This window comes from Metopolophium dirhodum, chromosome 7 (genome assembly GCF_019925205.1).
Source record: "Metopolophium dirhodum isolate CAU chromosome 7, ASM1992520v1, whole genome shotgun sequence".
NCBI classification, from domain to species: domain Eukaryota; kingdom Metazoa; phylum Arthropoda; class Insecta; order Hemiptera; family Aphididae; genus Metopolophium; species Metopolophium dirhodum.
This window is the reverse complement of record NC_083566.1, coordinates 23,475,118-23,493,831: the sequence shown is the minus strand read 5'-3', so window position 1 is coordinate 23,493,831 and position 18,714 is coordinate 23,475,118. Positions and strand designations below refer to the sequence as shown.

At 25.6% G+C, this 18,714-nt stretch overlaps 1 protein-coding gene across 2 annotated transcripts in view; it reads left to right on the top strand.

Annotated features, from left to right (window-relative positions):
• Positions 1-18,714, top strand: part of LOC132948850 (probable G-protein coupled receptor CG31760) — a 181,240-nt gene that overhangs the window by 25,873 nt on the left and 136,653 nt on the right. Inside the window, exon 2 of one of the 2 annotated variants that reach the window (XM_061019511.1) lies at positions 161-551. In XM_061019511.1, the coding sequence (XP_060875494.1) occupies positions 243-551 (309 nt within the window). In that variant the 5' untranslated portion in view covers positions 161-242. Of the gene's footprint in view, positions 1-83; positions 552-18,714 lie in introns of both variants that reach the window. The other variant, XM_061019512.1, reaches the window with a different exon arrangement.

The window sequence follows — 18,714 nt, the reverse complement described above, 5'->3', positions numbered from 1 at the left end:
GTAAAATAAATTTTAACTCGACGGCTGCCCATATCAATATATTTTTTTTTTTTACCAACAAACTGATCAAAACAACGGTACAGCCCGAAGTGGACGTCATGCATGCGATAAATTATGTGCCCTGTTGTGATGTGTGACTTTTCGTGTGTTTCCACTGCAGGGGCGAACAAGCGGCGAGTGGGTGGGCAACAGAGTTCGATGCGTTGGCCACCGTCACGGTAACAACGGTCGACAGACACGCCATGCCGGCCACGGGCACAGCCGCGCTGGTGGCCACGGCGCTGGTGCTGCTGCAGTGCGCGGCCACCGGTTGTGACGGACAGAGTGCGGCCATACGGCACGGCCGGTCGCGGAACGCCAGGAACCTGCGGCCGAACGTACAGCCGCCGGTCAAGCCGCAGCAGACGGCCGCGGCCACCGCCAGCGAGCTGGACAACGACATCGTCAACCGACTGCTGCGGATCGTCGAGTCGCAACAACAGTTGGGCGACAACTGTACTGCCGGCACCCACCTCAACCTCGGCGAGGGTGTCGTTGACCGGTACGCTCAGGTGAGTGACGTTTTGACCTATAATAAATTTTAGGTAGTATTAGTATAAACTTTACGAAAGAGAAAAATTGATTTTATTTTTACAAAATAATTTTCAACGGTTTTTACAAGATTAGATCAAAATTTCCTTTTCAACCTAACCGACATTTGAATTAATATTTTCTTATATTTTATGAAACGTACCAATTCAATTTAAAATAAGTATTTTTTTTATTAATATTGTACCTAATGATTATATGGACGGTTTTCATAATATATAAAAATAACGTTTTGGACGTACCTAATAAAAAAACAATTGAGATATAAATTAATATTACAGATTAAATATGTCACTATAAATACTATAAGAAAAAAAGTTATACTTTGGAGATACTCTTCGGTATCTACGCATTTAGCTTTTTTCCTTCATTTTTTATCACTCTCGTCTTACTATATTTCCTATATTTTTTTACATTTCGTTTTAAATTGATTTCTAAAAATAATTATTGTCGTCATATCGTTTTTTATATACTAATATGACGTTGAGCTGACAGCATTATATTGTTAAAAATAAAGGATTATAAAAGGCTATGTTACGCGTCATCAGTCGGGTCACGAACATTCGGGATGATAATTTAATACTTTTTTTCTTACGAGACAAAAGATTAAAAAAAAACCCACTTCAGTTGTACAGTATATTATTATGAGCTTAGAATTCTATCGATCCGATCAATCGGCCGGAAATCGTATTATGCCACTGGTAAATATCACTCTTACCAAATTTAATTAATTGTGCTTATGAGAATTAATAAAATACTCACAGTAAAAATATTATATACTCTCTCACGTATGTTAATCGTGTAATGTATACATTTCAATGTTGGCACTTAATATTATACTCACATAAACATAAAAAAAGAAAAATTTCGAATAATATATATATAATAATATATTTGATATTATATTATAACAAAGGTTAAATGGCGTTATTTACATTTTACAGAAACGAAATACGAACCTATCGTATTAAATTACTTTTTTTTTTAGTAATATGTAAAATAGTTGAAATATTTTACAAACCTTATATTGTTAAATTATATATTGTATAAAATACACTTTGGGTTGGTTAGGTTATTAAAATTTACCTTTTAAAAAATATCATATTTGTTCATCTAAGTTTACTTTCCCAACTCTTTTCTTGCGAACGTCCAGAGTTAGATTTAATTAAAAATATATCTATCCTTTAAAAGTTTCTATTCTTTTCAATTAAATAATTACATTTATGAAGCAAGACCTTTTATAAAACTGACAGATTAAAACAATATTCTAAAACTTGCAGAAACACGAATAATATTTATTACCACAACTATTATTAATGTCAATGTTATGTTAAAACAAGAGTTATCAAAATAAAAGATAACAATAAGTGTGTCTAATATTTAATTAAATATTTATATTTATGTATTTAAATTGTTTTAATATGTAATTTTTTTTTTTAGAAAATCAAATACATACATAATTAAAAATAAATACATAATACAATTTGATTAATTTACCCCAATAAGCGTAGCTTGTGGTGGGGAAAATGAGTTACATGTTTACAAACTTAAGATTAAATTATAGAAAGAAAAACAAAAAATAAAATAAAAAAGACTGATGAATATAACATTAAAATTATAAGATTAATTTTCGAAGTAAACTATGACTTTAAGTCTACAAATTAAGATTTTTTATTAAGTGGTTAAGTATAATTTTTTTGTTATTTAAAACCCAAATTTTTTCCAGCGTTATGAAAAATATCTTTTTTAAGAAGTATTCATATTTTATTTATATTAATTAATAATATTAACTACTAAGTATTGTATTAAAGACACAAAATGCACAAAAATATAATATAGGTAGGTACCTAACTTGTATGAAAAAAACACGATAAATTAAAACATAATATACTATACCTAGTTAGACCAAGTATTTGCATATTCGGAAAAATCTTGAATTTATTAAAAGTATATAAAAATACTTCATAAAACATATTTGGTACATTGTCTAAATTAATTTGAATATATTTATTTATGAATAGAGTACCTTTTGTAAAAATATTCAAAATATATTTTGATAAATTAGTTTTAAAATAAACAAGTTTTAAAATATTTGATGATTATTATAATTTCTAATAACTTTTCTTATCCCAATATAAAGAATAAATATCAGACTATTGTTTTTTTTTTTTTGGCAAGAAACACACATCACGATAGATAGAAAACATTCCCATTCAAATAAAAATATGTAATAAAAATATTAAATAATGTACTGTAATATTTGTTTTAATTTCGTTATGAAATCAATGGTCGACATTTTAGTTGATATGATGATATATGATATGATGTTTTAAATGTATTACACAAATTGATTAATCGACTTTTTTAAACTGCTACAAGTATAACTTATGAGGAATTTTTTTTTTAAAAATGCAAGCTTTTGCCCGAGCAAAACACTTGTAGGACATTTTTATAAATAGCTTGAAATTGGTCTGATTATTTGGAAAATATTGTATAGGTATTATTAGAAAATTATAAACCAACTAAAAGTGGATAATAAATTGTCTTAAGTTTCTATAGTCAATATTTTTTTTAATGATAACATAAACCTCCCCTCCTCTCAAGTTCCAACTAGGTTCAACTTACTACCATAATCCATCCTTATAGTTGATGGTTGAAGCATTTTATTTACTGTGAAAAGTTTCTCATAAAAAAAAATACATTAAACACACATCATTGTAAAACCAATACATTCATTGTTCCAATCAGAGACTTTAAAAACGGACACTCATTAGGAAACATTTATTTATGTTGGCAAAACTATTAAAAATTCTAACAAGAACAACACCAAAAATTATTTAGTGATTCACTGTTTAAATAAGTAGTTTGAAAAAAAAATAATCATGAAATATATTCAAATTAATCTTGTGAGCTGATAGCTCAACAATATTTTGATGGAAACTTTTTTGTTTATGTAAAAAATAAAACATAGGTATTCATTTCACGAATGATGATGGAATATTATCAAAAAAATATTGTATTTTTAAAAAAAAAACTTTGTTGATGTTGGTGGTATATTAAATTCATATTACTGTTCATTTAATAATATTAGTTTATATTGGTTGGTACATACTATATATTTTATGTCTATTATATATTTTAGTCTAATAATAATATTGTAATTACTTTTATATATTTTCATATTCTAGTTATTTAATATACATTCTATAATACAATTTGTGTTTGGTAGGTACTTAAAACGAAATGCCTTATAATCAGGTTATGGTATTATTCATTCAAAAGATGACCGCTATTAGTATAGGAATTTCTGACAAGATACATAATATATAATAATATCTGCGTAGTGTAAATTTTATTTTTTTTATTGAAAACATACATTTATATACCGTCCGTTTTAAATTTTAATCAAACTAACGGGTATACAAGTGTAGTTTGAACAGTCTTACGCCAATTCATTAAAATGCATTAACTCTCTATTTTTAAACGTCAGCCTTATTTTTATTTGACGTTAAAAATTAAAATAAATCATAACTTTTGTGAAATTATCGTAAATCAAATTTACTATTGATTGGGTTTACCAATACAATTATGTGATGTTTAAATAAAATTAACAGATCACAGCTACAGAATATTGTAAATAGAAAAAAAACATTTTGAATCTAGTTACTTTATTCAAAGGTGTATTTTGAAGATAGTTATTAAAAAATATTTTATTGTTTAAATTAAAATAACTAATAAAAATACTTTAGTAACAATGTAAGCTAACATAAGTTAATACAATATTAATTATTTATGTATTTGATATTTAGCGAACGAACGAATAATTATGAAATTAAAATATTATAATTTTTGTTTATTTAATAATAAAAAAAAACTTAAAACTAAAACATATACTTACTAAACGTAAATAATATTTTCTGAAATTATAATCGGCTTTAGTTAGTGGTAAAAGTAATGACAGGAAGATTAAATAATAATTTTAATTCAAAGCCTAAGTATAGTAATAAATTATTATCATTTATTTAAAAGTAATCATGATCTGTATACTGGTTAATATATTGCAGTAACCAGTGGGTACCTATTAAAAATATATTATAACTTATCTAATAAAGACCTATCATCAAATTTAAAAATAAAATAAAAATTGGTTAAAATAAAAAATAATAATTGTATTAAATTGTATACGATTGAAAAAAAATATTAAATACCATAGGTAATGATATAATCGCTTGTAAAAATAGTATAATGGTACAATCCTCGATTTTATATTGATTTATGTTTAAACATTTTTTTTTTATATAATATAAGTATTATTGTATACCATAAATATTAATATATAATTGTGTTTAAACTTTAAAAGTCATATTATTATACATGTTGGTAATTATTAATTCATCTTGACAAAACTGGATAGGTGTAATTTTGTATAAAATATAAAAACAATTTGCTGTTCGAAATAATATGATGTGTCAAATATCAGTGCATTTCTATCAAAAAGTGGACAACTTAAATCTGATAATGTAATCATATAATCATAAATAATAAATATTTAATCAATTGAAACGATATAAAATTTAAACAATAAATTATGGACTGTATAGTATGTTTGAAATAATTTATAACCATTCCCGTGATCAACAATAACAATGGGTACTTGATAAATTGATATGAATATTAAAAAAAATATTTGTGATTTTTGAATCATTATTTAATATATTATCAGTGTACACTGTACATGTTGAGTATACTATGTAGAGATCGAACATTTTCCGAAATTTTAATCACTATTGTTTTTATGGGTTATAAAAGTAATAGAACTTGTCTGATCGAAATAAAATGGTATTACTGATATTATTTATGGTCTAAAACATATTTTAGGAACATATTTTTACATTTTCTTTGTAAATATAATATACATTTTAAAGAATACATTCCAGTATAATTAAATAGATTATAAAAACAAAATCGGTTTTGGAAGAAAACGTGAGTGGATTATGTAATCATTAAAAACAAAAACTAAAATAGTAAATAAATATCTCAATACGTTATTCGATCAGATTAGACTTATATAATACGTGTTGAAACGGAAGACCGAAGGTTATTTATACATTTTTCAAAAATTGAAGTGTAAATTCATCTAACTACCTATTATAAAGACATTTCATTGTTTTAAAATTATCCAATATAATTACGATTAATGATGAAACGTATAAACCTATTACTCACGCGTTCTTAATAAGATTTGTTTTTTGTTCAGACACAAAAGAGCATTTAAAACGCTTCTACATAAACTATTTGCTGAAAAAGTTGATAGATTTATTTTAACATTAATAATAAATTATTGAAGTCAGCTATTGTTTCAGAAAAATATATTTCAAAAATAAATACAGTAGATGCGTTGTTCACCATACTGTTTTGGAATAATAATATTTTATTCGTATAATAAATTCATATAAAAAAGAGAAATGTAATTAAAATTGATACTTAATAGTTATATAGCCCACGTATGCATAATGATGCTCATAGTAAAATAATATACAGCCCTATTCATATAAGTTATTGTTATAAAAACCACAACAATAAAATGCACAGTCAATTTTTGTGTTAAAAATACAGTTTAAGCTATTTAAAGCTCTTTAAATTATTTAATATAATAATAGCCAGTTTTTTAAAATGTTGTTAATGTTACTAATGTGCAGTGTTTTGAAGGTGATCGGTTAATCTTAAACGATATTTATTTTTTAAAAACGTCATTTTGGGTAATGAAGTTTCACAAATGCATGTGGAGCCAAGCCAGACTAAATCCAAATACCTACAACATAAAAATACATAAAAATATATTAGCATTAAAAATAATATTATTGGTGATCCAGTTATTTCCCCTCCACGGCCGGATTGGGCCCGAGGGCCACCTATTGTCGACCCTTGGGTTATACACGCCATGTATATTACTATGAAAGGGTGAAAAGTGGCAATTGTTAAATATAATTAAATTGTAAAAACATAATAATAAATGAAAAAGGGAGACATTCTGATGATGTATATATTTTGTTTAGAGTGTACATCGTCATTGAGTTCACTGTAATGGATATGTTTTTTTTTTTTGATCTTAAGCCCGGCATCTATGGCCATTAGCTGTATTGGTTTTGTACGTTGTTAATGTCGGTAGGGAGGAGGAACACGTGTGTAAATGGATATGTTTAATTTGAGTCAAACTCATAGAAAACGAAAAATTATTCTGCGGAGCACAGTTTGTATGCAAGGTTAGGTTGGGTTAATTTATATATCTACTTCTAAGGATATTTTATAGTTTATTTTTCTATTAGTTGTGTACGGTAAGTTAACCCAACTTTTATCGAAAACCTTGCATACATTATTTTATTGATTATTATAATATAATACATTATACCAATGCTATTAACTCATAAGTCAATACAGATGTACCATATAATGTTTCGAATAGGTTCGTAGTATAAATAGCTTAAAATTTGTCCAAATATTTTGAAAATTGCATTGCTCATTCAAAAATTAATAATAATATACGTTATAAATAATGATGAAAAGTTCCTACTTTTAATATTATTTGAATTATAATAAAATAACTAACTAAAATTGTTGGAGGAAAATTCAATTATTTTCGTCCAGATATAATTAAAATTTTGTAAAATTTTGAACTAAAAATATAGGTATCTACCAATGAAAGTGTATAAAAAGTAAGTAAGTATAATATTTATTTATTTTTTAATATTTTGTATCAAATTCTGCGAAAAACTATGAGAAACCTTGTATAATGTCCAAGCATCAAAATTTAATGAATTTTCAGTTACAAAATAATAAGCAAATGTTCATGTTTTTTTTTGTATATTGTCAATAATTTTTTAACCATAAAAAATATAAGATTGATTTTTTCAAAAACAGATTTCGCACACATTTACTTGATTTTCCATACTTCATTTTTTAATTAATATTCTGAAAAGTAGCGAAAATTGTTATTGATGTATATAATAGTATGACGGCGTTCAGCGTATGCAATTATCGTACATACAGGTTCGACATATCAATTAGTATTTATTTTATACATAGGTAATATTTTAATACTGCAAGATTAATTATAATGTAAGAAATTATAATAAATATTGTAAACATTACTAATTTATTTAATTACAATCTAAATGTGTTGCTATATAATTTGATATTTATAAATATAATATTCCTAAAAATATTACTCTATTTGTAGTTTGTACTGATCAACTTCAAACTATAATATCGTTGAAATGGGCAATCTCTAACTGGTGTAAACAGGGAAAGACACAAATTAGAAAGCACTGGAGTTATATTAAGCCAACGTGGTTACCGTTTACCACAACAACTTTCATTTGATAATGAATATAATACGTGGGTGCATAATATATATATACGTAGGGTTACCAGCCAGCAGTCCTTGATGTAACATTGGATAAATGGCTAACGTGATGATCATTTATTTCTATTAAACTACAAGAAGAGAGCCAGCGTCTTTCAATGTTACATCCAATCTTAAATAAATAATGTATACTACAAATAAAAATTCTTACTATTAATAATGTATATTTTAAGTTAACACTAATTAATAATTTGTTTTTAATAATTATTAATAATTTTAATTAACACCTATTCCGTTTGTAGTAAATGCGCATACAAAAATCGAATGTTCCAAAATAAAGTTTTTAGAATAAAATCAAATGCCCCTGGTTCATACAAAATAAAAATGTACAAAAAGACTTCTAAATTCAAGAAATTCGTGATTATATAAAATCTCTGGACAAAATATTCGTAATTTAATATTATAAGTGTTACCGTCATAGAAAAACTTGACATACTCACTCGAGTATTTACAGTTAAATAAAATATATATTAAAATTAGACCAATAAAACACAATAGTTTGTAATTTATTTATTTCAATTCATCATCTGAATTTTCTACAATTTGAAAGTCGGTACGTATCAATAGTACTAATTAAATAATATAAATATTTAAATTGTCTTTTAGTATTGAATTAAATAGGTAGGAAGTTTTTAAAAATCTTTTAACGTATGTAATTATATGATTGTAATATTTGCATAAAGTGAAAAAAAAAGTGGCAAGTAGTTATCCACTTTCCTTCACAATTTATGTCAAGTGTACTCGAATTTATTAAGTCACTTTAATGTAAGTACCTATTAAGTTTGAATTCTATGATAAATCATTGCAAACGAAAAACGATTCTGATCAAAATCGATATAATATTAGCCTATATTACTAAGTATATTTTATGATAATATAATATGTATTTATAAGTCATACGGTAGCCGGTAGGTTGAATTAACTATAGTCGAAAATATTACTTTGATTTTATTGTTAATATTTAACTATTGAAATTGTATGTAGGTATTTATATCATATAGTATATTGTTATTGACTTTTGAGTCAATCCCGACTTGTTGTTATACAATGTGATAAGATTCGTGGAATGAATATAGGTAATAGCGTAAAATTACTCTAAATATTATAAATATGTCATAATATTTATAAAGTATAATAATATACGTTTATGTTTCAAGTCCCCACGAAAAATATATTTAAACTACAATTATTTTAAATAGCTTAACATTGGTCTAAATATTTTTAAAATCGGATCGAGTACAAAGGATGATTTAAGTAACATTGGAATGTTTCAAGTTTCTAAAATTTAAACTTTTTGAGCTACAAAAAATAGATAAAACCGTTTGAAGTGAAATTAGGACAACTTATGGGGAACCTTGCATTGAATTACCAAGCTTTTTTTTTCTTAATAACTAAAATTGAATGCGTACATAAAACGAAAAAACCTAATCAAAGTCGACGATTTAAAACACCTATCAATAGCACAGAAAAATACAAGACATTTAGAATTATTTAAAATTATTTCATACCTAATGTATGCTATGGTAATATATTATATACTCGGTGAAACTTCAAGTTTCTACATATATTCATTTTTGAGTTACAATAAAGAAACAAATTGATTTTGTTAAAAACTGGTTTTGCATAAAAATTTCAGTTTTTCCGTAATTGTATTTTGTTTTTCTCATTCGTGTTGAAAAGTAAACCAGAAACCACCCTCGAAGTAGAATATTTATACTGCAGGCTCCATAAGGTAGATATGTCAACACACACCCACACACACACACACACACACACACCCACACCCACACACACACACACACACACACACACACACACACACATATTCGATACTTTAATATTTAGTTCAGACAAATTTTAATCCAACCATTTTGTGATTATATTTTTTATAGTTTATAATTAAATTGGTTTATACTTTATAATTAAAATAATTTGTATATGCTAGTGACTTTGAAGAAATTTATCATGGCCTCTATCATACTGTCTATTGTGGCTAATTGATTCGAAGCGGTTTGTTGAAATTTTGAGTTTTTCCTGCATAATATAGAACACTCATATAATAGGTAGTATTTAATAATTATAATTTATATTATTTAAATATTGTATTAGCGTTGGTTAACAATTTATGTTTAAGAAAAAAAACAAATTTTATTTGGTAATATAATTTTATGCTACTTGGAAAACTGATTATTATTAAAATGTAATAATTTAAACAATACTATGAAACGTTAAAAGTTATTTAATAGTTAAACTGTATGCATTAATTAAAGTGATATAGTCTTATGTGATATACACATACATGCTTTATTTAATTATGGAAACAAAGAAGTTATGAGTAATATTACAACTAAACTCATAGTATTTTGGCATTCACTTTCAGTAGGTACATAGTTATACATTGTATATTATATAAAATGTAAGCATGGCCATAAAGAGTGTCTCACTTGAGGGTAAAATATAAACTATCTTGCGTTTATCCCTAGAAGCCAACTCATTATGCGCCTACAGCCGACTAACTAAACAAATTTATTGCCAAATACTGAAAGCATCACTAAAAAAAAGACAATTATGGCGTTTCAAACTTGTTTAATTAAAGTTTTATACTATAAGAGTTATTACAAAATAAAAAAAAAACTTCAACTGATAATATTATTTGTACAAACAATTTGAAAATAAATAAATCAAAAACCTACTACGATAGATACCGGTACATATATGATACAATAATGTTAGGAATAAAAAATTGTTTGTCACAACAGCTTTAACTCTTTGAAAATGTTATCATCTCATTTTTTCTGAATTATCATAGATAGGTAGCCGTTATTTGTTTTTTTATTTTGAATTTTAAATATAAACTGTTATAATATTGTTGTAAATATGATTATAATGATTATATAAGGCAAATACCAGTGAACATGTGATTCATTCAACTGCCACTTGAAGTTTTTTTCTGTATTTATTTATTTTTTTAAATGTATTTATACATAAAAAAAATACTGAAAATAAAACAAAAATAAAATGGAGTTATCAAAAATTGTATACAGATTTATTTGAAAGTTTATTGCACTTTCGAGTTCCGAGTACCTTTTCTTAACGAACTAAACGTTACTCCAGGGACTTAGGTAACGAGAGCGGTGCCAGCGTTTCTGGTAGTAGCGTAGTCTAAGAGCTATGGCTACCATCACTGGACTATTGAATTATAACTACCTTTGTCGTGAATGGAGTAACAACGAAGTGCTTTCTTTTGCAAATGTGTCCTCCAACTATAAACATTTTTAAAACTTCGATTTTATTGACACATTGAAAGTTTTTAGGAGGTAAAATTATTAACCTAATATCAAACTTAAAATGTAATGCTATTACATTTCGATTGATTTATCATCGTTTTAAAATGCCTATAGTTACAATAATACAATATTGATAAAATCGAAAACATTAAAAATGAATCACAAATTATTGTACTTATTGTCTATTGATGTATTACTTACTTAATAGCTGATCCCGCAAATTTCATTGCATGTAAAAAATTACAACTTTAAAAAAAAATTGTGATTGTTCAACTCTTTTGGGGTGCAACTCAGTCTCCCTGGTAGGCAATCCAACACATCTGCGACAGCATATCAAGTAAACAAAGTGCGATAATTATATTTGATGCATGCTTGCACCCGATCTGCCCGACTAATCAACAGCGACCAAATCATAAATACTAATTTCTACTAATTATTCCTCATATAACCAACAGCAACCATTTAAAAACAAAAACTTCCACCGTAAATCTCAAAATCCCCGTTTGAGCACCTCCTCGGGTTGGGGGTAGGAGTGTGAAAAATACTTTACGACCTATTCTCATACCTACCAAAAATACAAACAAAATTTCATTAAAACCGGTCAAGCCGTTTCGGAGAAGTGCGACCACAAACATAGTGACACGAGATTTTTATATATTAGATTGTATTATTGATATGAGTATATGACCTAGGTACCAACCAGGTTAAATTTTACTTAGTACCAAACGCTGGAAATGTGTTTTGTTATTTTTATTATTTCTTTCTTTCTTTCTAAATAAAATCACCTTCGCGTATATTATTAATTATTATAATCACTAAAAGTAAATGTGATAAAAATAATGTCGTATACGCCGATCACAGACGTGCACAAATAAACGAACCTTTTAATTAAAATAAGCACTTTTATTAAACCGTTGACGTCCAGTGGCGATCAAGTCACACGATCACCACTCACTGACCTCTTTTCTGTCTTAATATGTTCCTTATATCTTAAACTTAAAATCGAATAACTATTGAATAATATCGATTGCCCAGTGATTAAATTATACTTAATTGTTATTATATTACATTATTGTTGTCTTAACCTAGTTACATATAATATGTTTAATGTTTATAGAATTTGAATTGCTGTGGTATTCTCCTTGTTACTTATAATTGTTTTCTTAACCTAGTTTTTATGTACTAACAACTAACATTTCTAATTATTACTACGTCCAACTTATACCTGTATTAAACGCTGAATACAACAATAAATAATATAAACCAATTCACAGATAATTAGAAAATATTACAGTTAATATTATGTTAAAAATTTCATTATTTATACAATTTCTGATATAGGTATTTTATTTATTAAGAACTCGATTAATTAGTTAATAATATACACTGTACGTACATAACAAAAAATTTCATCTTGTTTATTATTTATTAACCTTACGAAATGAACAATTGTTTTCCCTTACAGGATAATAAAAAAATAATTTTTTATTAAATTAATTTTTTTATGATAATATAAATTAGCAATAGTTACACACTAATTGTGCGTACAAGTATAATTTAATAGATTAATATTATGTAAAATTACCATACTTAATCAACAAAAAAAAAACAAAAAATGAAATAAAATCAAGTTCTTTCTCAGATATTCTCAGTATTTAACAAGAAAATATAATATAAAATGTTTTTAAGTATTTTTTTTTTTTATAAATAGCTATTGCTCATAAAAAACGAATATTCAGACAGGTAAAAAATGTAAGGTTAATAATTATTAATAATTAAAATTGTATAAATACCAATTTGTTGTATGCGATGAAAATTATTTAAATTAATATTAAATAGTAGATTTATAAAAAAATAAACTGGAAAAAAATACTAGGTCTTACGCAGGTATATATATCGTGACTAAAATTTGAGATGAAACTGTCGCCTAATATACCACCTATATTATAGGTAAGATACGAAACATTGTACTTGATAGCTTTATAATTTTCTTTTCAATACTCAATACGGGCAATAGTATATTATATTAACATTAAGTAATGCTGGCCTAGAAACTTCTCTTACACATTGAACATTTCAATTTTCATACGCACGTGTCCAATACAACGTAATTTATTATGCTGTATCATATTTTTCAGAGTCAGTCAAATATCGATTGTTATTTTATTTTATGAACAATTTCATTTTTAATAATGTCTTTGTATAGTTTAACCAATTCGTTAAAAATGTAAAGAAACGCGTGGGTTTCAAATAGGTGATGAATTTTCTAGATGTTTCCATAAAAAAGCGTTACTGTCGGCGAAATTCAAGAAAAGCACGAAGATAACATCGTTAACAGATAAGTCTTGCTGTATTTTTTGTTTTTAAATATTCTTTGCCAGGAATGAAATTCTTTAACTGTCAGACAAATAATAAAGCTATCAATCGATGTCCATAATTGCATTTGATTTTTGCAAGCTTTAAATTGTAAAGATGTGATATGCATTTAATAATTTTGCTTCTAGTTATCTTATAATATTTATGACTTACGTATATGTTATAAGTTAGACGTTGATGATTGAAACATTTATCTGAACATTTTTACCAAGGAAAATAATTTTCAATGTTTATGTCCAATTTAAATATGCTAATTTTTAGAACAGAAAAATAATAATTAAGAGAAAAATATATTGAAATAACGTTTTTTGCAATGTTGTTGAGCATACTATTAGACATTTAGACGTATTTGTATGTATATTATTTTCATAATTGAAATTAGAGGATTTTAATAATATTTTCTATGTGATTCCTAAGTAATTTGATATTTAAAATAAAATAAATGTGTTATAAAACATAAATAAGGTAAAAGTTATTTTGTATTTAATTACTAAAATGCAATTTTTTTTTTATATATTTAACTGCCTATATAAGTACACATTAAAAATTGATTATCTACTTATAATAGATACCTATTGAAACTTGATATTAGGTAGGTAGACAATCCACTACCATCATATAATTTGTTTATAGTTGTAATTTATTATTATTTAAGATATTTCTAAAAAAATGTTGATAGGTACTTGATTGTAAATGTATATTTTTTTAACTCCTAAAATATGGTTGAGTTCGATAAACTATAAAGACATTTATTCGTATTTACGGGTGTTAAAAATATATATTGAACAGCATGCGGTATAGGTTAAGAATGAACATTTTAATATAAAACGCATTAAAAATGTAGTGGTTGTAAAAATATATAAATATATAGGTACCTAATATATCAAATAAATAGATGCCTGATTTTGAATTTAAGATTTATGAAAACAACTGTACTCTGAATTTTATTATCTTCAAAATATAATATTACGGATAAAAAACCGAAGTTTCACATATTGTGTCAAATAAAATTAGTATACAAACAAATAATTTATCTCAATTCGTTTACACTGCAAACACCAATTACAATTAAAATAATTTGATTATTTATATGATGTATATTTTTGTTCAATATATACAGTTGTTAGTTATAACCTTTGTACATTAGTAGACATGCATTCGCGTTTTATCTGTTATATTATTATTTATCGAGATGGTAATTCCGAAACTGCACCTGATCTACGTTTAGAGACAACTCAAATTTTATCTGACATCACTCGTAGGCATAGGCATACGCTATGACATAGCTATAAAAACTTAATCTATTTAACTAACATTATTATGTGAACGTGTGGCTGACAGAAGTCGTCGGAAATTATGGAACCTGCGGTGTTTTGGTCCAGACACAGCAATAAACGCTTTAAGTGGTCATGGCTGTGGTATACGGTCTGAAACGGAGGTATTATATTAGGTACTAAATTATGTGGTTAGCATTTCAAAAATTGCGCCGCGTATGCATAAAATACTTAAGACCCTGTTAAAATGGTAAATTATGCAGTTTTTATTTTGACCGCCGGATGTTTTTTATCCGGTCGTTTTCACTAAAAGTATATTCTTAAAAACTATTCCAGTGTGAATTGATTTGAGTTGTAAATATGTAAAGTGGCCAACATTTGTTTTCTCGCGTGTAATTTTGCAACAAAGTTATTCCTAGATTACAAATATCTGATTCAGTTTAGGGCATAGGTTCGTATTATATTTTCTATAAAAAAGTATATATTCTGTGCAGCGTCGAAGGAAAGTTTTTTTTTAATATTTTCGTTTTCTAAGAATTATTTAAATGCTAAAAATAAGATAAATTATGTTAAATTAAAACACGCTTATCTTGACAAAGAATTAAAATATTTTAAAAACTATGAGGCGGGTACACAAGAAACATATGTTTTCATAAGACTTATAATAATGTAAATATATATATTTTTGTAAATACGTCTATTTGTCATAAACTGAGCTAACGAGTCGTAATAGTGTAAGTACGGAATACCACTGCCACTGTATTACACACGCAAGACAAACAGTAAAAACAAATGTTGGTGTGGCGGGCCCCTAAAATGCATCTAAAATTGTAAAGTAAATAATAATAAAATACGAAACGTTTCAAGTCTTTACGAATAATATTTTGAAAATAATCAAAATAATTATTTTTCATTTGTATATTAAATGTTATCGAAATTTATTGGTAATACTCTCAAGTGTATGTAAGAAAAACATATTAAAAACCCTGTATTAAATTTTTTGGCCTTTCATTAAAATTAAAATATCAATCATTTTTAACATCAAAATAATATGCATAAATTCGTAATTCTGATAACATTTTTACAAAATTGAAATTAAAACCAAAAACAATAAAAAATTGGCAGTATAATAATATATTCCATATTTTTTAATTGTGATATGAAAAAATTATGAAGTAGTTCTTATAATACGTTTTTAAGCACTTTTAATCAAAAACAAAAATTCAATTATACATAAATTGAAAAAATTTTAAAATCAAAATTATCAGCAAAATTAGCACAAAAAAGGCTAGTTATTTCAAATCATTCATATCATGTCTTGTATTTACCCACTTTTTTACTTTCGATTCCCATAAATACCAAATTAATCCAATCATTTTTACTGATTCTTGATGAAGTCACAAAAAAAGCCACACATTTAATTGTAAAACTGCAAAAATGCATTCGCTTCTCGCAGAATCCATAACATAATATTGAAACTGCGATTCATAATTGTACGTGTTGTTATAAAATCTGAAGTCAGAATATTAAATTAAAACAATGCATTATTTGATCATTATCGTGTGGTTTATACCTTATGTAGTTATTATTTTTTTTTTTTTATTGATCTTAAAAACATCGGCTTCTATGGCCATTGCCCATTAGTAACTTATGTAGTTATGTTACGTTTACAAATTAATATAATCGTGCACAACACAGTTCTGATAATCCAGTGACTACTCATAAATCACCCAATCACTGTATTACAGTATCATATTTTACACATTAAAAATCGAATTACTGATCTACACCATGTTATAAATTGTTCCGTATACCTATACTGACTACTGTAGGTTGTATACTTGTATTTGTTAGGATTTTGTGTATTATAATTTAAAAGGCATGAAATGTGTCATTCTATGGATTTTATGGTTGTAAACAATATAGAAACCAGATTCTTCTTATTTGAAAAGTTATCACAAAATATATCAACAAACAAACAAAAAGCTTTAAAATTTCACGTCTTAAGCAAACAATGGAAGTATTGTAGTGACATTTGAAACTATTTAAGCCATTTGTTGTATCAAGACTACCTACCATTCATACATGGTGATATTCAGGATGACATATTACAGGGAAGTAACATACCTATTATAAATTATACTACGTGCCTAGGGTATTTTTACATTTTCAAAGAACCGTTCAAGTGTATTGGAGAAAATATTTTTCTTTTTATATTTATATATAATTTAATGGAAGTTTTCGCTGATAAATAAAAAATGTATAGTTCAACTATGCGGTGCTGTTTTTGCTGTATTCCGACGGATTAATGTTTCATGACTATTCATCTGTACATAAAATACCTTTTATAATGTATTAAAATAAAACGATTCTAGGAATTTATCCCAATATATAGTGTTTTAATAGCCATAAAAATAAACTATTCAAAACCAAATGACATTTTAAACATTATTAAAATAGTTACCCATATAAAAATATATTTCATATTAAAACATTTTAGTTTGTATTAATACGATATATTAAATTTGTAGGTAACATTTTTATTACTATATAAAATTATATTTTAATTTTCATATTTACAAAATATACACAAATCTAAATTAACATAAAATAATACAATATAACTTATTAAAATTAATCAATAGTTTGCTGTTCTATTTTGAATATCAACGTATTAAAATTAAATTAAAACATAGTAGAAATAACCTAATAAATTATTTTAAATGACAAATAAAAAATTAACTATGAAATATTATAATATTATACAATATTAAAATCAAAGTGTAATGAATATTAAATTTACTAAAATAGATTTACAAAATAATGATTTGTTTGTAAAAGGTGAGTAAAGATAAGTAAAATCATTTATTTATAAATATTAAAATAAGTAAACCATTTCTCCCACATATACTTACAATAAGATTTTTATGTTGCACGGGAAAATAAATATAGTCATATTATATTGTTGTTTCGTTTATTTTTTTTAAACTATTATTATTGTTTTTTTTATAAAGCCTTTTTAACTTCTATTTAGTTAAATCTATTTTGAATTTTAAACTGTTACATAGTTAATAGTAATAATACTGTCTCTGTAATTAATTATACGTCATTAAACGATCTAATATAATTATAGAAGTTTTTGCGTTAAAAATATTTAGTTGATTAAACTATAATCATAATGATAAGTTCATGTTTATATATTTTTTTAACAAAAATAAAAAAAGTTCATTTTTTTTCTAATGTACCTAATCAAAATTATTGTAAAATCATTAGAAAAATCGTGAAACTTCCTATGCTGCATTGTAGGTGTCAAGTATACCATTGAGTAAGTCACTGTAATGGATTTGTTTAGTTTGTATTCAATGATAAATCATTGTATACGATGTAAAACGATAATGTGTTGAAACTGTCTGACAGTTTATATTTCTAAGGATATTATATATTTGTATTGCTATTAGTTCTATTTATTTTTCTATTAGGAATTCCGCAAGCTCAACTGTTTTTTGCTAAACAAAAATCTTACATAATATTACCTATATGGTAATTTTATTATTATAATAGTATTTGATATTATTACCTACTAGTTGTTATTAAGTACATATATTAACATAACATGCCATTATTCATCACCGGTGTATCGAAGAACGATGTGAATAGGTTCACAGTATAAATTGCTTAAAATAAATTTAAATATTTTGAAAATGTTATCGTGCGTAAATGCGTAATATACTACTATTAATGTTGAATTGTTCTAAGTCTAGGGGCG